Source organism: Mesoplodon mirus, assembly GCF_964341445.2.
Source record: "Mesoplodon mirus genome assembly, chromosome: X".
NCBI lineage: Eukaryota > Metazoa > Chordata > Mammalia > Artiodactyla > Ziphiidae > Mesoplodon > Mesoplodon mirus.
The window spans coordinates 112,154,176-112,175,255 of record NC_138981.1 but is presented as its reverse complement, the minus strand read 5'-3'; the positions used below and the strand labels follow the sequence as shown (position 1 = coordinate 112,175,255).

The 21,080-nt window shown below is 39.2% G+C and overlaps 1 protein-coding gene across 19 annotated transcripts in view; it reads left to right on the top strand.

Moving 5' to 3' along the window:
- Nucleotides 1-21,080, top strand: part of ENOX2 (ecto-NOX disulfide-thiol exchanger 2) — a 281,454-nt gene that overhangs the window by 195,748 nt on the left and 64,626 nt on the right. For 13 of the 19 annotated variants that reach the window (XM_082609143.1, XM_082609141.1, XM_082609149.1 and 10 more), the window contains one exon: nucleotides 11,018-11,152. The exons of 1 other annotated variant lie outside the window; for it this stretch is intronic. In XM_082609143.1, the coding sequence (XP_082465269.1) occupies nucleotides 11,056-11,152 (97 nt within the window). In that variant the 5' untranslated portion in view covers nucleotides 11,018-11,055. Of the gene's footprint in view, nucleotides 1-1,030; nucleotides 1,120-11,017; nucleotides 11,153-21,080 lie in introns of all 19 variants that reach the window. 5 more of the 19 variants (XM_082609153.1, XM_082609148.1, XM_082609147.1 and 2 more) reach the window with 1 other exon arrangement.

The following is a 21,080-nucleotide window of genomic DNA, read 5'->3' as shown; positions in this document are numbered from 1 at the left end:
TTTCTACACTTCTCTCTTTTCCTTTGTCACGGTATTCCTAGTGCTATTTCCAGGACCACTCTCAAAACAGTACCCCATCAGCCTTCCACAGCACCTGGATTCCTCACCATAAGGATAATTTCTTTGGCGTGAAGCATAAAATTAACCTTGCTAAAAGTGTTAATAGATTCCTGGTTGAGGATGGGAGGGGTGTGATCAGATTAGTCTTAGCACAGTGGCATAAGGGTGTAGGGCATAAGCTGCAAAAGTTGGGATTGGCTGCACATGTGGTGGACAGGAAGGAAGTGTAAAGAAACCAGGAGAATAAGGCACCCTCCAGTAAGAATATATGAAAATTGCTACAATAGAGCTGGGTTTCTTAAACTTGGCACTACTGGCATTTGGGGTCAGATAATTGTTTGGGGGTGGGGGGTTGTCCTGTACGTTGTAGGGTGTTTAGCAGTATCCCTGAACTCTATCCACTAGATGTCAGTAGCACCTCCCCACTCCCAGTTGTGACAACCAAAGGTGTTTTCAAATTTTACCAAATGTCCCTGGGAGGGAAGGTAAACTCAGCCCCCATTAAGAACCACTACAATACAGGACATGGGGAGCACCCATCTGTAATGATGAGCTCTGTAGCCCTCCCAGCTCAAATATTCTATAACCTTCTGACTCCTTTAGTTTTGTGTAGGATAGTGGTTAAGAGCATGAACTGTGGAGCCAGATTGCCTGGGTTTGAATCCCAGCTCCACTGCAAGCTAATGTATGACCATGGACAGGTTGCTTAACCTCTCTGTTCCTGCTACCTCATCAGCAAAATGAGGATAATGAGAGGTCTTACTTCACAGGGTTATGAGTTTTTAATTAATGTACATAAAGTGTCTAGGAGAATGCCTGGCACATAATAAGAATTAAAGAAGTGTTAACTATTATTAGTCTTGTTATAATTACTATCATTAATACTATCATTCACCATTTATCTAAGTCCTAGTATGTTCCAGAGTTCTGATGTCTCACCCAGGTTTGAACCACTATTTTCCTTCTGCAGAAATGACTAGAGAGCTAAATCCACAGTTCAGAACCACACAATGCCAAGAATTTTTAAATGGATATGGGTCTATGAAATAGGCATTGCAGGTAAGCCCCACTTTGTACAATTACTGAGTTCTTACAGAGCTCACTTATTTAAAAGCTAACTTATTGGCACATACTTTGAGCTAGTCACTGTAGAATATACAAAAGTAAATGAGGTTTATATCCCCTGCCCTCAAGGTGCTAACAAATATAGCTGCTACATGCACATTTATTTTAGTAAATTTAATAACCTTACATTCTCAAAGTAATTCCAGTCATTTCCTTCTTACCTATAAAGAATTTTTCTGTGATGAAAAGTATCTCCCCATCACCAGACTTATCTTTCTTAAAGTTAGTATTTCCATAATCGTGATTCTCTTATATTATCAGCATGTTCAGATTATAATACCCTAAATTATCACCATGTTATCTTCTTCTGTCTCTCTCTCCATTTAAAATATTCATAAGAAACGCACTAAAATATATATATATATATTTTTTTTTTTTCTCTGCGGCATGCGGGCCTCTCACTGCTGTGGCCTCCCCCATTGCGGAGCGCAGGCTCCAGACGCACAGGCTCAGCAGCCATGGCTTGTGGGCCCAGCCGCTGTGCGGCATGTGGGATCCTCCCGGACCGGGGCACGAACCCGCGTCCCCTGCATCGGCAGGCGGACTCTCAACCACTGTGCCACCAGGGAAGCCCCTATTTTATCTTAATACAACAACAGAATAGTATCCCATTCTAAATAGCTCGGCATCTGCTTCTGGGAAGAACAATGTCTGTGCAAGACTCCCTTATATATACTCATAGATTTCCTTATTAATTTGTTTAAAATTGTTTGCTGAACATCTTCTCTATGTCAGACACAGTTTCTATGCGCTAGGAATAACAAGGAGGAGTAAGAGACTTCAAAGTCTAGGAGGAGAGACAACCACAGAAAAAGTGACAAAAATACAATGTAGTGACAGCTGTAATAGTAATGTTTTTCTCTGTTTTGTTTTGTTTTGTTTTTTAAACATCTTTATTGAAGTATAATTGCTTTACAATGGTGTGTTAGCTTCTGCTGTATAACAAAGTGAATCACCTATACATATACATACATCCCCATATCTCTTCCCTCTTGCATCTCCCTCCCACCCTCCCTATCCCACCCCTCTAGGTGGACACAAAGCACCAAGCTGATCTCCCAGTGCTATGCGGCTGCTTCCCACTAGCTATCTGTTTACACTGTTGGATTTACATTGCTGTTGGATTCTGTTTCCTAGTATTTTGTTGAGGATTTTTGCTTCTATGTTCATCAGTGATATTGGCCTGTAGTTTTCTTTCTTTGTGACATCTTTGGCTGGTTTTGGTATCAGGGTGATGGTGGCCTCATAGAATGAGTTTGGGAGTGTTCCTCCCTCTGCTATATTTTGGAAGAGTTTGAGAAGGATAGGTGTTAGCTCTTCTCTAAATGTCTGATAGAATTCGCCTGTGAAGCCATCTGGTCCTGGGCTTTTGTTTGTTGGAAGATTTTTAATCACAGTTTCCATTTCAGTGCTTGCTATTTGTCTGTTTATATTTTCTTTTTTTTTTCTGGTTCAGTCTTGGAAGGTTGTGCTTTTCTAAGAATGTGTCCGTTTCTTCCAGGTTGTCCATTTTATTGGCATACAGTTGCTTATAGTAATCTCTCATGATCCTTTGTATTTCTGCAGTGTCAGTTGTTACTTCTCCTTTTTCCTTTCTAATTCTATTGATTTCAGTCTTCTCCCTTTTTTTGTTGATGAGTCTGGCTAATGGTTTATCAATTTTGTTTACCTTCGCAAAGAACCAGCTTTTAGTTTTATTGATCTTTGCTATCGTTTCCTTCATTTCTTTTTCATTTATTTCTGATCTGATCTTTATGATGTCTTTCCTTCTGATAACTTTGGGGGGTTTTTGTTCTTCTTTCTCGAAATGCTTTAGGTGTAACGTTAGGTTGTTTTTTGGAGATGTTTCTTGAGGTAGGATGGTATTGCTATAAACTTCCCTGTTAGAATTCTTTTTGCTGCATCCCATAGGTTTTGGGTCATCATGGTTTCATTGTCATTTGTTTCTAGGTATTTTTTTATTTCCTCTTTGATTCTTCAGTGATCTCTTTGTTATTTAGTACTGTATTGTTTAGCCTCCATGTGTTTGTATTTTTTACAGATTTTTTCCTGTAATTGTCATCTAGTCTCACAGCGTTGTGGTTGGAAAAGATACTTGATATGATTTCAATTTTCTTAAATTTTCCAAGGCTTGATTTGTGACCCAAGATATGGTCTATCCTGGAGAATGTGCCATGAGCACTTGCGAAGAAAGTGTATTCTGTTATTTTTGGACGGAATGTCCTATAAATATCAATTAAGTCTGTCTTGTTTAATGTATCATTTAAAACTTGTGTTTCCTCATTTATTTTCATTTTGGATGATCTGTCCATTGGTGAAAGTGGGGTGTTAAAGTCCCCTGCTATGATTGTGTTACTGTTGATTTCCCCTTTTATGGCTGTTAGCATTAGCCTTATGTATTGAGGTGCTCCTATGTTGGGTGCATAAATATTTACAATTGTTATATCTTCTTCTTGGATTGATCCCTTGATCATTATGTAGTGTCCTTCTTTGTCTCTTGTAATAGTCTTTATTTTAAGGTCTGTTTTGTCTGATATGAGAAGTGCTACTCCAGCTTTCTTTTGATTTCCATTTGCATGGAATATTTTTTTCCATCCCCTCACTTTCTGTCTGTATGTGTCCCTAGGTCTGAAGTGGGTCTCTTGTAAACAGGATAGTAATGAGCTAATGGAACACTGTAAATAAAGGGGCTCTTTGGGAGGGAGTTTAGTGTGATGCATAAGACTGTGGGCATTGGCGTCAGAGCTGTCTGGGTTTGTATTCCTGTTCTACCTCTTATTAGCTGTGTGATATTGAGCTGATTACTTAAACTCTGTGCCTCAGTTTCATTGTTTGTATAATGTAGTGCAATAATTCATATATATGCTGTGTCTGTCTGTAGACTTTGAGCCCTTCATGGCCAGGACTACTTCTTCATCATCATCTTAACTATTACCATATTATTATTCCCACTCACCAAGTACTCAATATGACCCAGTACCCATGCTAAATTCTTTACCCACATTATCTAATTTAATCTTCAACAAACTTTTAAGGTAGATACTATCATTTTCCTAATTTTTTAGCTTCACATTTTTCTCATCAAACCCAGTTATTTATTCAGAGCACTTATTATAATGTGTAATTATTTTATATTCATTTGTATTTTAATATCTCCCTCCCGCACTATGTTGTTAGCTTCATATGACTGAGGATCAGGCCAGTTTGACTCACAACAATGTTGTCTTCAATATCTAGAATGATGCATGACACATAGAAAATGTTCAGTGAACTTACACTAAATATGAAAGGAAGGCTGGAAGGCAGGCTGGCAAATAGAGGAGAAAAGAAAAGAGTGAAATAATGATCACATTACAGTTACTAAGTAGAAGAGCTAGACTGTGGTACAAAGCCATCTGACTCCCAAACCCATGCGCTTGATAACTAGGCAAGATTACTTCCTACTCTTGAGAGACTTTCAATAGATGTTTGTTGACAAAATCCTCTCCTCAACTTTGTACAATACCGTGTAATAAGGTTATAGCAAGGATAAAAACCAATGGATGTAAAACTGAACAAAAGAAAGAAAAATTATAGGGGAGTAAACTGTCAGAGAAGAAGAGTTTATGTCTTAATAAAATATATTTGGCAAGATGGCACCAACTTACTGAACTTGTTTCAGAGGAAATAAGGGAAACATTTGAAATATTTAACTCCACTACAGGATGAGGTGTATCACAGAATGTGTGTGTGTGTGTGTGTGTGTGTGTGTATTGTCTTCAAGATCAAATAACTTTGACAGTAATTGACTGCTTAATTAGTGAAGCATAAACAGTGTAAAAATAAACAGATGGCAGTAGTGATTTGATAGTTATGGGGTGATACCAGCTTAAAGTGGATTTCACTTTCCAATGTTTTATTTTTTTCGTGCTAATGAACTCTTGTTCCAAAGTGCCATATCTTCAATCAGCTTACCTAGAGGGCACTCATTTACAACCACTCTACAACTTGTGGTGTCTTGAGGAGTTGCCACACAAGCAGAGCAATAGAACCAGCATAGCAGGACAAGATCTACAGACTTGGGTGAGGTATTTTGAATACCATTTGACAACCACTGGCACTTACCTTCTGAATATTCTTGGCTGCTGCCAGTGAGTATAGGACTCATGGGAAAATGAGCAATTTCTTCCTTTAGTGACATAGGACTACTTTTTTAAAACACCTAAAGAAATTGTTAGATGTGTATTTTTAGTCTGAAAAGTCAATCAGGACTTAACTTTTCCACCATTAAGTGATAATTCGCAACAGATGTTTAGCACAGCATGTTTTGTTAGTACAGACCTTAAATCCAGATTGCTGCCAGAGATGATCATCTGGGATTTCTCTTTGAAAGTAAAAATTTACCAGCTTGCTTATATATATGACTGTGCCTATATGGGGAAAAGATTATAGCTAACAAAATCAAACTGAATTATTAGTTGGGTGCATCTATCCCTGGTTATAACTCTAAATAAATTTCTACATATAAATTCAGTTGTCCTGGAGAGTGAATCAGTTTAGCAATTATACCATCCCTTTTAAGATGGCATCCCAATTTATCGTTCTGAAAAGGTATACAAATAATAAATGAGTGTCATTGCATACATTGCTTATTGTGCCCCAAATCAACGTAAGTTGATTTTCTTTATTCATTCATTCAAATATTTCTTGAATACCTACTTCATACCAGACACTAAACTAAGAAATGGGGAAACAAAGATGCCTAAAACCCAGTCCCTGACCTAAAGGAGCATGTAGGCTAGCAGAAGAGAGACATGTATCCAATAACTATAATTCAAGGCAGTCAATGGTAAATGTTCAGTTGTTCTTGCTTCCTGGAATGCTCCTCAACCCTAATCCTCCATTCACCACCTAGAGGAAAATCCTATCCCTCCTTAAAGATTCACTTCAAATGATTCTTTGCCAGTGAAGTCTTCCCTGACTATTCCTCATCTCCTCCACCTCTCAACCCCAAACACATATGTCCAAACCCATTACAGAGATTTCATTACTCCTTCTCTGTTCCCATAGCACTTTCCTCGTAGTTTTGTTACAGTACTTATTATAATGATTGGTATTTAGTTGTTTATATGTCATGCCTCTCATTGTATTGTGAGTTCTTCCAGAACAGTAAATGAATTTTGTGCATCTCTATATTCCTAGTCACTAGCACAGAACGTGGCGTATACTAAGGCTCAATAAAAGTTTGGTTTGGGGAGAAGTGAGAGAATAAACAAAGATGAAGATCAAATTCTACATAAAATATTATGAGAACACATAGGAAGGAGTAATTAATTCCAGTGAGGTAGCTTCACAGACAAGGTGGCATTTGAGACGACCCTTGAAAAATGAGTAGGACTTGACAGGTGGAGATGGGTGTTGGGGGAAGTGAGGGTGATGAGAAGGGCATTTAAAGCAGAACTCCTTAAGGATTTAAGAACCGAGTTCATTGTAGCGAAATAATGCTGTTAATTAGCATGTTCCTTATCTGTTCATTGTAAACAAGCCTAATAGGAACTCTACTTGCTAACATTTTAACAAGCACTGTGAATTAATATATAGTTTGAAAATAGTGATACTATGTTGTCCTTTAAAAAAACTGATAATTTAGATCATTCTCTCCCCCACCCCCACCAAATTAGTCCAGAGTTTGGCTAGGTACATTGTAAATTCTTAATCTTTGATCTCAAAATTCTTTATTGAGAATAATTCCTAATTCTCTTATATATTTCCCATGCCTGCAGAGCCAGTGAGTAGCCAGACTGTTGCAAAAAATTATTTTTAGCATTGGGGACCAGTCATTCTAAACCTAGCTGTTTCCTCTAAGAGTCATTCTCCAGCCAGCAGAGAAAATCAAAGTGCATACTCAGTAATGTCCTAAAGGTCCCTTCCAGCTATAACATTCTCTGAAACTTGTCTCCCTGGTTGGGGATTGGGAGTCAAGATGAACCTAATAATCACTATATAAACTCTTGACCCAAAGGATATTTGATGCCCCATGTTTGTTTTCTTGATAATATTTACAAGAGGCTATTTCTAGCCTTCTTGTATGCCTTCTCAGAGACCACTGAAAACTGGGTGTGAGGACTAGAGCTCCTACAGATGGAGAAATCACCAGTTCTGAAATGTGACTTCTGACTGTGGTAACAAATGCTTAGGGCCATCAGTCACTCTGTGTGTGTGCGGGGGTGGCTTATGGAGGGGAAGCATAGGCAATTTCGCAGTATAGGAGAATAATAAAAACTAATATTTCAGAAATAATGTTTTTGGCCATTTGCATTTTCTTGTAATGACCAATCAGTGACCAAAATAGCACTTGTATAAATAACCCAGCCAAGGATCATCCCTCATATTGCCAGGTTGGAAGGATGTGATGGACGGATGTTAGCAAGCTACTATTAGAATAGAGTTGCCTTTGGGGGTGTAATTGGCAGGAGTGCATACTGGGAGGTAGGAGGAAAGCAATGGAAAGTTTTTTTTAATGGCTATCAGTAGTCAGAGGGAAATTTACCAAAGTAAAAGACTTTTTGTGCTCAGATGACTTACGACTATATCTCTCCCAACTGTGCAATATATACATGCACATGCATGTATAACCTGCTTCAACGTCTTTGCTTATGTCACCCCTGCTCTGGAATGTCTTACCCCCTCTTCTTTACCTATTTAATAACTACCCATAATTCAAGTCATATGCTATAGAAATCTGACCCATTCTTTCAAATCCTGTCTTCTCCACAAAGCCTCATTCCTTAAACTTCAATAACATTCCTAGTCTATACTCTTTGAGTCTTTCATTGTTTCCTAATTGTTTATTTGGAGATACTAAAGCATGGTGCCTAAAAGTACACATCCTGTGTGACCTTGGACTATATATGTAACCCTTCAAAGCCTCTCATCTATTAAATGGAGATATAAAGAGCCCCTATCTCATAGGGTTGTTTTGAAAGTTAAATGAAAATAATGCATGCCAAGAGCTTTACTTAGCATATGGCAAATGTTCAATAGTTAGTGGTAGTAATGGATGGAGATGGTGATAGTAGTGACAATAATAATCATCATCACCATCATCATCGGTCTCTTCAGTTAGATTGTATAACCTTTGAAGGCAGGGACTATGTCTCCTATCTGCTTGTACTCTGCTAACCTAACCCCCCAAAAACTCAATTGGTTAAATTGATGTTTGTTGATCATGTGTCCAACTCAATAGTACTGCCTCAAAGATATGAAATTCCATCAGGAATATAATTTTTCCTTTTCATTGCTACTATGGAAACCCTTGGATGTTTTTTCTTGGTTTGCATGCATGAGTAGTTTGGATGGAAGCTGCTGAAGTAATCATAGGCAACTAGACTATGAGAAGAATGGGAAACATCTTAATCATCCCAAGCTCCTGTGGTGTGTACACTTGAAAAAAAAAAAAAAAACTCGGAGAACTAAAAAATTCTGATGAAAAAAAGCCAAAGAAGAACTAAATAAATAGATATTTCATGTTCACAGATAGGAAGACTCAATATTGTCAAGATGTCAATTTTTCCGAACTTGATTCAATCAAAGTCCAAGCAAGTTATTTTGTGGATATATAAAACTGATTCTAAACTTTACGGAGAGGCAAAAGACCCAGAATAGCCAACACAATATTGAAGGAGAAGAACAAAGTTGGAAGACTGATGCCTCCCAACTTGAAGACTGACTGTAAAGCTATAGTAATCAAGACAGTGAAACAATAGACAAATAGATCAATGGAACAGAAGAGAGAGCCCATAAATAGACCCACATAAATAGAGTCAACAGATCTTTGACGAAGGAGCAAAGGCAATACAATGGAGCAAAGATAGTCTCTTCAACAAATGTGCTGGAACAACTGGACATCCACATGCAAAAAAAAAGAATCTAGACACAGACTTTATACCCATCAAAAAATTAGCTCAGGGCTTCCCTGGTGGTGCAGTGGTAGAGAGTCCGCCTGCCGATGCAGGGGACACAGGTTCGTGCCCCGGTCCGGGAAGATCCCACATGCCACGGAGTGGCTGGGCCCGTGAGCCATGGCTGCTGAGCCTGCATGTCCGGAGGCTGTGCTCCGCAGTGGGAGAGGCCATGGCAGTGAGAGGCCCACGTACCGCAAAAAAAAAAAAAAAAAAAAAAAAAAAAAAATTAGCTCAAAATGGATCATAGACCTAAATGTGAAATACAAAACTATAAAACTCGTAAAAGACAACGTAAGAGAAAACCTAGATGACTTTGGATATGGCAATAACTTTTTAAATATAACACCAAAGTTATGATCCATGAAAGAAATTATTGGTAAACTAGACTTCATTAAAATTTTAAAACTTTGTGAAAGACAATGTCAAGAGAATGAGCAGACAAGCCATAGACTTGAAGAAAATATTTACAAAATACACATCTGATAAAGGACTGTTACCTAAAATACACAGAGAACTCTTAAGACTCAACAGTAGTAAAACAAACAACCTGATTGAAAAATGGGCCAGTGACCAATAGACACCTCACCAAAGAAGATATATGGATGGTAAATAAGCATATGAGAAGATGCTCCACATCATATGTCATCAGGGCAATGCAAATTAAAACAACAATGAAATACCACTACAAACCTATTAGAATGACCAAAATCCAGAACACTGACAACATTAAATACTGATGAGGATGTGGATCAACAGGAGCTCTCATTTATTGGAGGTGGTAATGCAAAATGGTACAGCCACTTTGGGGGACAGGTTGACGGCTTCTTACAAAACTAAATATGCTCTTACCATACAATCCAGTGATTGCAGTCCTTGGTATTTACCCAGAGGAAGTGAAAACTTATGTTCACATAGAACGTGCACAGAAATGTTTATAGCAGTTTTATTCATAATTGCCAAAACTTTGAAGTAACCACAATGCCCTTCAGTACGTGAAAAGATAAAGTGTGGTATATCCACACAATGGAGTATTATTCAGCAGAAAAAAAGGAATGAGCTATGGAGCCATGAAAAGACATGGAGGAAACTTAAATGTATATGACTAAGTGAAAAAAGCCGATCTGAAAAGGCTGCATACTGTATGATTCCAACTATATGACAGTCTAGAAAAGGCAAAACTATGGAGACAGTAAAATATCAGTGGTTGCTGGGGTTGGGGGAGGGGAGAAGGCTGAATAAGTAGAGCACAAAGGAATTTTAGGGCAGTGAAAATACTCTATATGATACCACAATGATGGATACATGTCACTATACATTTTTCAAAACGTGTAGAATGTAAAACACCAAAGTGAAACCTAATGTAAACTATGGCTTTTCGATGATTATGATGCATCAGTGTAGGTTCATCAGTTGTAACAAATGAACCACTCTGGTGAGAGATGTTGAAAATAGGGGAGCCTATGCATGTGTGGGGGGGGTGTGTATGTGGAATCTCTGTACTTTCCCCTCAATTTTGCTGTGAACCCAAAACTACTCTAAAAAATAGTTTTCATTGACTTTAAAACAAGGAGGAAGGAAAGAAAGGGAGGGAGGGAGGAAAGAAAGAAAGAAGGGAGGGGGGAGGGAGGGAGGGGAGTGGGGTGAGAGAGAGAGGGAGAGAGAGAAAGAAACACTAAAATACCATCTGGTAAAGGGCTTTCAAATTCTATAACTTCCTGCCAGTTCGAGCTGTATTGTTTTAACCCTTGTAAAGAGCTGAAATTAAGGCTGTGTCCACCAATTGTCCATCAGTCCATTTCTGTAAAGAGTTGCCAGAGTTTACATTGATAAGTGAACTAGATACTGAAACCTTAATACAACAAATTATTTTGCTTGTCATTTCTTCTTAGCTGATAATAGTAGAACTCTGAATGTGGATTCCACTGCAATGACACTACCTATGTCTGATCCGACTGCATGGGCCACAGCAATGAATAATCTTGGAATGGCACCGCTGGGAATTGCTGGACAACCAATTTTACCTGGTATGCTATTTTTAATCACCTCACAAGTGTTTCTTTTTACTGACCATATGGACATAAATATAACAATATGACACAACTTATTTTGAAGTTGACATTTATCAGGTTCTGCCTAGAGTGTGCATTTTTGTAATATGAGCTTTATAGGCTGGGTGGCCTGTAGTTACTAGTATACTCCCTATTGCACTATGGGCAAGCTGGGGGTATATCTGATGCAGGATATGGTCACTGAATATTTAACTCATTGCAATAAAAGTACAGCAGGATTTGGCAAAGAATTACAAAGTTTGTCTAATTTTATACATTTCTTAGAGGAAGCAAATAAACATGGAGCTAGAATGAGAACTGACTTAGATATCCCAAAAATCTTAGGTTCCTAGAGGGAAGGACAGGAGATAGCGGGGAACATCCCAAAGACTATTGTTAACGTTGAATAACTGTTCATATGTTTTAGAACAAAGTAACCTGTAAGAGAATGGGCATGGTATACTAACTCCATCTCCACTAAAGATAAAATCAGAAGAAAAATGCCATGTCATCTCAAGGGCTTAGTTTAGACACAGAAAAGCTTCCTGGACTGTCAGAGCCATTAACCATAAAAATAGGTTTGTGAATGTGCCTTGGGCAACTCAAATTTTTTATCGCTCTGCATATGACCTTAAATGACCATGAAAGTACTGTGAGTATTGATTTGGGGGGTTACAAAGAAATTTTAGCAAGTCGGCAAATTTGCAAATATAAAATCATGAATAATGATATAAATGTTATAAAATAATTATAAATTTGATCAAAAAATGGGTTTATGAAGACATTAGGGAATGCCATATTAGGAAGCCTGGGGTGCTTTTTAAACATCCTAAACATTAATCTCCCAGATTCACTTAATTGTTATCCTACTTAAAAGCATGACAGGACCAAGGCAATCTAGGCCAATCTAGGACCTTGCTACTCAAGTGTGGTCTGCATAACCTGGGAGCTGTTAAGAATCCCAGAATCTCAGGCCACAGCCCAGACATACTGAATCAAAGCTGCATTTTAACATGATCCTCATGTGATTCATAAGCACATTAAAGTTGAGAAACAGATCTAGAGTGATGCCACTTAGGGTTGTTGTGATAATTAAATTGTGCTTAGTACAATTCCTGGCACATAGTTAGTGCTCAAAAATGTTGGCTATTGGGGCTTCCCTGGTGGCACACTGGTTGAGAGTCCGCCTGCCGATGCAGGGGACGCGGGTCCGTGCCCCAGTCCGGGAAGATCCCACATGCCGCGGAGCGGCTGGGCCCGTGAGCCATGGCCACTGAGCCTGCGCATCTGGAGCCTGTGCTCTGCAACGGGAGAGGCCACAACAGTGAGAGGCCCGTGTACCGCAAAAAAAAAAAAAAAAAAAAAATGTTGGCTATTAAAATACTTTAAAAATTATTATTAATATATTTCTCATAAACATTTCCAAAGGGGGTATTTTTTTATTTCATTTTTCTTCATTATTTTATTATAATAGAATGTAAACTAAAATCTTATATATTATTTTATAGCTTTATATAGAGTGGTCCTGAATCACAATCACAATCACTCTAGACTATCCCTTATAGTCTAGAGTGACTAGATTATCTGATTTAGCTTAAATATTACCAATTTATGGAAGACTGAACCTTATGGCTATATGTCCCAGAAAAAATCTTGAGGCCAGACCTACTCTGATACTAAGAGGACTAAATGTTAGTTTAGATTATTTGTAAATTACCACATTTAAACATAACTCTATGCTCACAAAGTAATCTTCAGTGCTTTGCCACCCATCTATAATGTGGAACAAAAAAAGGCCTAACATTGAGAGTAAAAAATCATCCATGCCATCATTACAGGCCCAAAGCTGTGCTGGGGTCAATATTAGGCCTAGAAAATTGGGGTAGGTTTTCATAACAGTAGCTCAGAGGGCTATTTCTGCAGAGACAGTACCTTGCTTAGTACAGGCCTCAAAGACAAACTGCTCGGGTTAAATCCTGGCTCTGCCACTTGCTAGTTATGTGACCTTGAGCAAGCTACTTGACCTACCTGTACCTCAGTTTTCTCATCTGTGAAATGGGGATGGTTATAGTATCTACCTCATAGGATTGCTGTGAATGTTAAATAATATACTTAGCACAACGCTTGGTATATAATAAGCACTCAATGAAGGTTAACTGGTGCCATTATTATTGCTATTAGTCATATTACATGTTATTTAAGATAAAGGAAATACTAACATACTTCCTTCAAATAGCTGCTAAGCTGCCATTTAGATTGAAAGTACTTGGGTACTAGGCAGCCAGCGTCAGCGCTAATCACATCCACCCCAACTAGACATTTGAAACCTCAAGAGTGATTTTAATTTCTACTTCAAGCCCCTTTGCCTCCCTCTTGTTTTCTTAAGGACTATGAAGAAATGGCTTCTCATGGTCCCCTTCAACCTTGTGACTCAGGGATCATTTAGCTATGCTCCAAGGAAAGTTACTTGGGTTTTTGGAAACCTGGTCTTAGAAATACTGATATTTAGTTCTCTTAAAAGTATACAGGGCAGGGCTTCCCTGGTGGCGCAGTGGTTGAGAGTCCGTCTGCCGATGCAGGGGACACGGGTTCGTGCCCCAGTCCGCGAAGATCCCACATGCCGCGGAGCGGCTAGGCCCGTGAGCCATGGCCGCTGAGCCTGCGCATCCGGAGCCTGTGCTCCGCAACGGGAGAGGCCACAGCAGTGAGAGGCCCGCGTACCGCCAAAAAAAAAAAAAAAAAAAAAAAAAGTATACAGGGCAATAGCACTAGGCTGAGACATACTTTGTGAAGCTATGTGTAAAATCACTTCAGTTGTATGTGAAATGATTTTTCTCCTCTCCATATTATTTTAGGGAAGCAATTTACTCATCAGATTAGAACGTGGGTTCTGGATATAGACTGCCTGGGTTCAAATAAATCCCTGCTCTGCCATTAAATAGCTGTGTAACCTTTGGCAATTTACTTAACCTCTCTATGCCTCAGTTTCTTCATTTGTAAAACAGAGATAATAGCACCTATGATATAGCATTGTTATGAGGATTAATGAGTTAATACATGTAAAGTCTTAGAATGATGCCTGACTCACAGTAATTCCTCAGTGAACTCAGCTATGATTATTATTATTTCAAGTTCCCATCTGATATATGGCTCACAAAAAGTTGAATTATGGCTTATTTCTATTCTTAACAACAATGAAGTATAATGAATGCAGGGGCAAATTTTTCCCTGGAGAAGCACTGGACAATGGCAGGTGAAGAGAACAGCGTGTGTCTGACAATGCTGGTGACTGCTCCCTGTATATCTGGTGGGGGATGTCCAGAGAAGCAGAAAGTTGGCACCACATGCCAATGCTGCTTACCATTCTTCTTGCTAGAGTCTGGGAAACAGGGGGCTGCCACCTTTTTATGTAATGTTTTAACTGAATGGGATAAAACATCCCCCTAGTCCTCTTCCTACTGCCCCAAATTCCTTAAAATGGAAAAGGAAGCAAAGGAGCCACATGGAACTGTTTCCTGAGGTCACCCATTGATGGCTTAGTAATTTAGCTACTTTTCTACCCCTTAGAAGGTTTCCTTCTTAGCCAGCAGAGTTTTTCTTTGTCCTGTCTCACCTGGCCTATCTGTGACAACAGAAAAGGCTTTTGGCATTGTTGAAAAACAAATGATACATAAGCTTCCTTGACTTCCCTCAGAGAGCTCAAATCCATACTGTCATGGATGCTGAATCTCTTGGACACATACTTGTCATCTGGGCAGTGTCTAGCTTATTATATTCATTGAGCGTGGAGCAGAGACTGGCCATCTCTGGGGTTTGGTGTAGAGCTCCCTTTCATCTAACATGGTGTTTTTTGTACAGCTGCTGTTCAATAAAGTTAATCCACAGTGATGGCAGATTTGAAGGTCCCCTCTGGCCGGCACCTGTCTTTCCTGAAAGATTATTTGCTTCTCCAAGCTCGTCAAATAAGACTAATGTTAGTTTTCACATGAAGGGAGGCACCAAAAAGAGTCAGGCCGCCTTTGGAGCATTGTTCTGCCCATCATCCCAGATGAATCCAAGAATGGACCGATTAAAGGGTACTCACTGAATACTGTGTGCTGCTTCCTTTATTTTCCCCTAAATTAAAATATCCTTATCATCCAAGTGTGGAGCCTGTGAAGTCCCAAAGAAGAAGTGTCCCTCATTATGGTGTCTCCACTGTATTGACTATGCCTCCTCCATAATGAGAGATGTTGGAAAATATGACTCATGGCCCTTATTCCCAGAGCAAGACGCTGCCCATCTATGAGAATTGTCATTCTTAAGGAGGCAGTCACTGGACACAGCAGGCAAACTCTGTTGAGAACAGAAAGAAAGAATGAAGGTGTGTGACACATGATAGGCCACTGTTCTTCAAGCTCCTCAAGGAGGCCTGGACTTGGGTTTCTATTATTTTAATATCTTTCACAAATAGAATATGCTTTCAGTGGCAGATAATGTTGAGATCCTGAAAAAGGAGAGCACTGTTCATTATCATGGTGGACACTTCACCAAGAGCCAATGATATATAAACCACTCTACCAAATAGAACTAATGTCTCTCCAAATCAAGCTTGAATCCTACCAAGTGATGGGACTCTCAGGATTCCCCCATGGAAACTATTATGAAGAGTCCAGTAGAGTGAGATGGTTTATTCATTCATTCATACAAGGAATATTTACTGAGGCCTGCTGTAAGCAAGATACTGCGAGGATCCCTGGGGATAAATCAGTGAACAAAAAAGAGAAAGATTCCTTCCCTCATAGTGACTAGAGTACTTTTAGAACCCCCCATATTTTATCCCTAATAAAACCTGTTCTCATTTGAGCTGCCTCTTGACCCTCAGCACTCAAAGGCTTCCTAAACATTTTGTTCATTTGTGCTTTTATTCACCCATCCATGAATTAAAATATATTGAGCTAGGTCAAGGGGATACCAAATGGGCCTTCAAGCTCAGAATCCAGTGGCAGAGGCAGCAAAGTCCATATCACTACACTACAATGTAGCAAGTGTCATAGTAGATACATGTAGAAAAGTATTGTTTTAGCCAGGGTAGGATGGAGGGGGTACTAGGTGGGTAGTGGTGATCAGGGAAGGTTGACAGAAGTGGCAACATTTGAGCTCAGTGTCCAGGGATTTATAAGAAAGTGTCAGGTGGAAGAAAGGAACTAAGAACAGCCTAAGCAGAGGAAGTGGTCCACCAACGACCGGAAGGTATGCAAGACTATACAGTGTGGGGAAAATGGTTAAATACTGAGCTGATTTACATCACCCCATTTCACAAAATATTTGAGGCAGCTTATAAGAAAGATTACAGTAAAAGAGAAAAATTACAAGTAAAATAAACCATCATCTGGGAAAATATAAATGAGAAATAGAAGGGGAAGCCCCGGTAGGGAGGTTAATTAGAATTCAGATATGTAGGTCATAGGATCCCACCCAGTTTCTAAAGGTGAACTGCACTTGTGACCAGATAGCCAAAACAAAAAGGGAAACCTGATCAGTTATATAATTTGCATTTTCCCTGAAGAGAAAATATACCAGTCCTCAGGAGAAATCAAACTTTTCATGGCCCTTAACACTTGTGTGTGTTTGACACTTTAGCTCTGAAAGACTTTTTTCATAGGGATCTTCATACATAAGGGTGCACACTAAGTGAGGTAGTTGAGTCATCTCCAAACACTGGGCTGGAGCCCAGGACCAGTTGATATTGCTTTTTCTCATCCACTGCAAAATGTAGAAACTAAGAATATAGTGAATTTTTCATGAAGCTAAATTTGCTCAATTGAAAGGACTGTTCTTTATTCAGAGATTATAGATTTCATATATTTTTGGTTTTGAAATGTTCTGTCTTTTATGAATTGCATGAATGGTACGTGGTTAATTTTTGTTACTTTTTTCCATGTCTTTTCTTAGCAAATTAAGAGGTTGGCAACCTTAAATATATATATGTATATATATATATTTTATTCATCTCTAAAATCCAGAAATCTAGGAACCAAAGATGTAGTGTGAAATGTCCTCCCTAATGCCTTTCCAAAGGTGTTCACAGCATCCCTAGATGAGAGTCAGGGGCATGACCCTGAATCTGTCAAATGTTGTAACAAGGCAAGAACACAAAGAACAAAATAGGAAGGAATAGGGGGAAGGTGGACTAGATATATAGATATTTGCAAAAACTTATACTAATGAAATAAAGCTTCATTGGTTGAAATTTGGGATCAAAGTTGATATTTATTAGGGAGAGTCTTTATGAGCTGAAATTATGCCACATAACCCGCCCAAGCCCAGCTTGCTGCCTCATTTGTCATTGTACATGAACCAGGCCCTACCCCAACTTTCCAACTGACCTGAAACAAGGGTTTTGATGATCTTCTGGAGAAGCAAGACAGATTTTGGTAGAATTTGAGAGTCATTGTGCAAAAATTTAGAAACTTGTGTTCTATTTCCAAGAGGGCTTGTGGTAAGTTCAAGGTCATCTCACAGCTCAGCCAAGCTCTCCTTAGAAATCTGTGTTCCCTCTTCAGGTTGGCTGCCTGAAAAGTCTTTTCAAGAATCTGTGTAGAGAGGAGGCAGCCAGGACTGTAGTGAGTTAAAATTTCTCAATACCCAGGCATAATTCTTAATTTTCCAATGAATTTTGTAAGAACTCTAAAGAAATGGCAATAATGTACCAGAAATGTATACCTGAATTGGAATCATAATTTTCTATAAAATAGCTTAATTATGCATATATAATTAGATCCTATTTGGAACATTTATTTTAGACTAATCCATAGTTGCATTTCAGTGGTTTTACTGTGAATACAAACTACCTCCTGGTGATCAAGGGTCTCTGGAATACCTAAAAGATTGGAAATGCCTTTAATGGACCTGTGGGGGGGAGGGACTTGGGTGGGGAGAAGTCACTAAGTGTAAGCAGAGGCTTTCTGAGTGTATGAAGAGGACTCCAGCCAGCCAGAACCAGGTCCAGTTCTGAAAAGGCAAGCAGGATAGTAAATATATTAGCTCCTATATCTGCCTATCTCCAGTTCATACATTGCCACAATTCCAACTTCTGTGAGTCAAAGTTGAGACTTCAGATTTAGAACAGAGGGCTCTAAATTATCTAATGCTGTGACAACACATATATTGAATATCTCAGCAGGAAGTTCTGGCTGTAGAGATAAGCAACCCTATGGTAGCCTTTTGAACAGGAACATTTGAAGGACTCTACAGGTTGAGTAGGTAGATAACAGAGCTTAGTCTGACAAGAAGTATCTTTTTTTCCTGTGGACCCATGGACTTTGTGAGAAGCAGAGTAGACTAGTGATTGAGAGCATAACTAGTAAAAGCCACCTACTGTGTGGCCTTACTGTGTTATCTCTGTAAGTTTCAATTTCCTCATCTGTAAAATAGGGAATAATAATATTGGTCATCCCTTAGGATTGTTCTGAAGTTCAAATGAGATGATGTGTATAAAACCTGGAAATTCATATACACCTGATCAATGGGCAGTAGTATTATGGACAGCATCCTCTTCCCCTGCCACAAAAGTAGATGTTGCTGTCTATAGGAAGAAAGCCATCATGAACTGGCCTGCCAGAAAATATCAAGGGTTGAACCATAAAATTGGCATATGTGGTGTCTTTGTCAGGCATCAAAGATGGGCAACCTCTAAGGTTTCTAGTGTTTTGTAGACATCTGTAATCTTTGTACATCTGGTAGTGTGTTGTCATCTGGCATTGTTCCAACTGGTCCTTCTACACAGCAATAGTACAGTGACAACAATTGCTCAAAGGCAGTGGCTGTGGGGCCCTGCTGGATCCCAAAGCACCTTTTCAATAATTAGAAAAATAATGTCAGTCTAGTTAGGTGCTTAGTGCACTTTCTATTTTAATTACTTGAAAATAGCTAACTCTATTAACCAATCACACCCCACTCCTCAGACGTGCTGCATATTCTGCTTACCTGTTGCTGTATGACAAACACATTATAACTTAGTGGCTTAAGACACAATGACTTTATTATATTTTAAGATTTTTCTGGATAAAGAGTTTCAGCAGGACTCAAATGGGCAATCCACCTGTTCCACATGGTATCAACTGGGATGCCTCAGCTGTGGTGGGATAGTCTGGAGGTTCCAATACAACTTTATTCATACTCATGGCACCTTGGCAGGGACAGATAAAACACCGGGCTCAGCTGGATCCCTCCCTTTCCATTTACACTAAGGCCCTCTCCACATGGTCTCTCCAGCATGGTAGTCAGACATGTTACCTTGTGACTGAAGCTCCCATAGCAAGTGTTCCCAGAGACGAGTGGAAATTTTATCTCTCTTAAGGCCTGGCCCTGAAAACAGGCACAGCATCCCTTCTGCTGTATTCTATTGGTCAAAGTGGCTCTAGAGCCCATCCAGATCCTCAAGGGGATGGGGCATAGACCTCACCTCTTGACGGGAGGGGAAACAAAGAATTCGTATCCACCTTTAATCTGCCACACTTGCAAAAAAGAATAATATAGAAGCATTTTGTTATTTGTCTGCCATGTTTTTCAGCATACCTGTTTCACCTTATACCTGTAATTAAATTAATTCATTAAAACAGTTACCATACTACATTGAGAGGCAGTGCAGTGGTTAAAAGCATTAGAGTTAAACTAACCTGGATTTGAATCCTAGGTCTTGCCTAGGTTATTGGCTGTGGAACCTTGGGCAAGTAACTAAACCCTTCTGAGCCCCAGTTTCTTTGTCTATAAAATGAAGGATAATAACAGTACCTAGCCCACTGGTCTTTTGGAATGAGATTATATAAAATGCCTAAGCACAGTCCCTAGCACAATGGAAGCACCCAATAAACAATTATAGTGATAATAATAATTGATGATAAAGCATTATAATTGTTTGCATGGCTGTTCCCAAACTATACTCTGAAGTCAAGGATTTTATCTTATTCCTTCAACCCCAACACCTGCAGAGGGGCTGGCATCAAAATACGGAAGGACATACAAATGGTTAGACATAAGGATGACTGGACAAATGACATTTTCCTCCATTGTAGCTCCCTGGCTCAGATGTATACAGAGAATGGAGGATGATAATATTGCTAGATAACTACTCTAGGTTGAGTTAAGTGCAAGTTGCTAGGCAGCAGGAAGACTTAAGGCTACACTGAAACATTACTTAAAATCATATAATAGAGATGTAATAGAGCTGCAACTCAGAGGAGCAAGGTGGTGCAACTGAAAAACAGCATTTGCAGCATTTCCAGTAAGCTGGGAGTTTGGAAAGTACATGAATCAAAAGAGGGACTACAAACCAACATCTTATGACATTTCCATCGATGGCAGTGCCAAGAGTAAAGAAGGCAGTAGGGAAAAGGCATTAGAAGAAGAGATGGTGGTAAAAGCAAAACAGAACAGGGTATTTATTGTGAAAGGACTTTAGGGGAATACCCTGGCCTTTTCCACAACCCTTTTTAAAAATATTTATTTATTTATTTATTTATTTATTTATTTATTTATTTAGGCTGCGCTGGGTCTTACTTGCGGCACCCGGGATCTTAGTTGCAGTATGTGGGATCTTTCTTTTTTTAATTGCGGCATGCAGACTTCTTAGTTGCAGCATGCAATCTCTTAGTTGCGGCATGTGGACTTCTTAGTCGCAGCATGCATATGGGATCTAGTTCCCCAACCAGGGATCAAACCCTGGACCCCTGCATTGGGAGCGTGGAGTCTTACCCACTGGGCCACCAGTGAAGTCCCTCCACAACCCTTTTATAAAATGATTTCAAATCTCCTTCAGAAGTTTAAATTCCTAACATAAGTGGTAATACTTTGTACATGTTGGCTGTACTCCTCAAGCCAGATCAGGGCCTGAAGAAGGGAGAGAATTTCTCTGGTGTTCTAT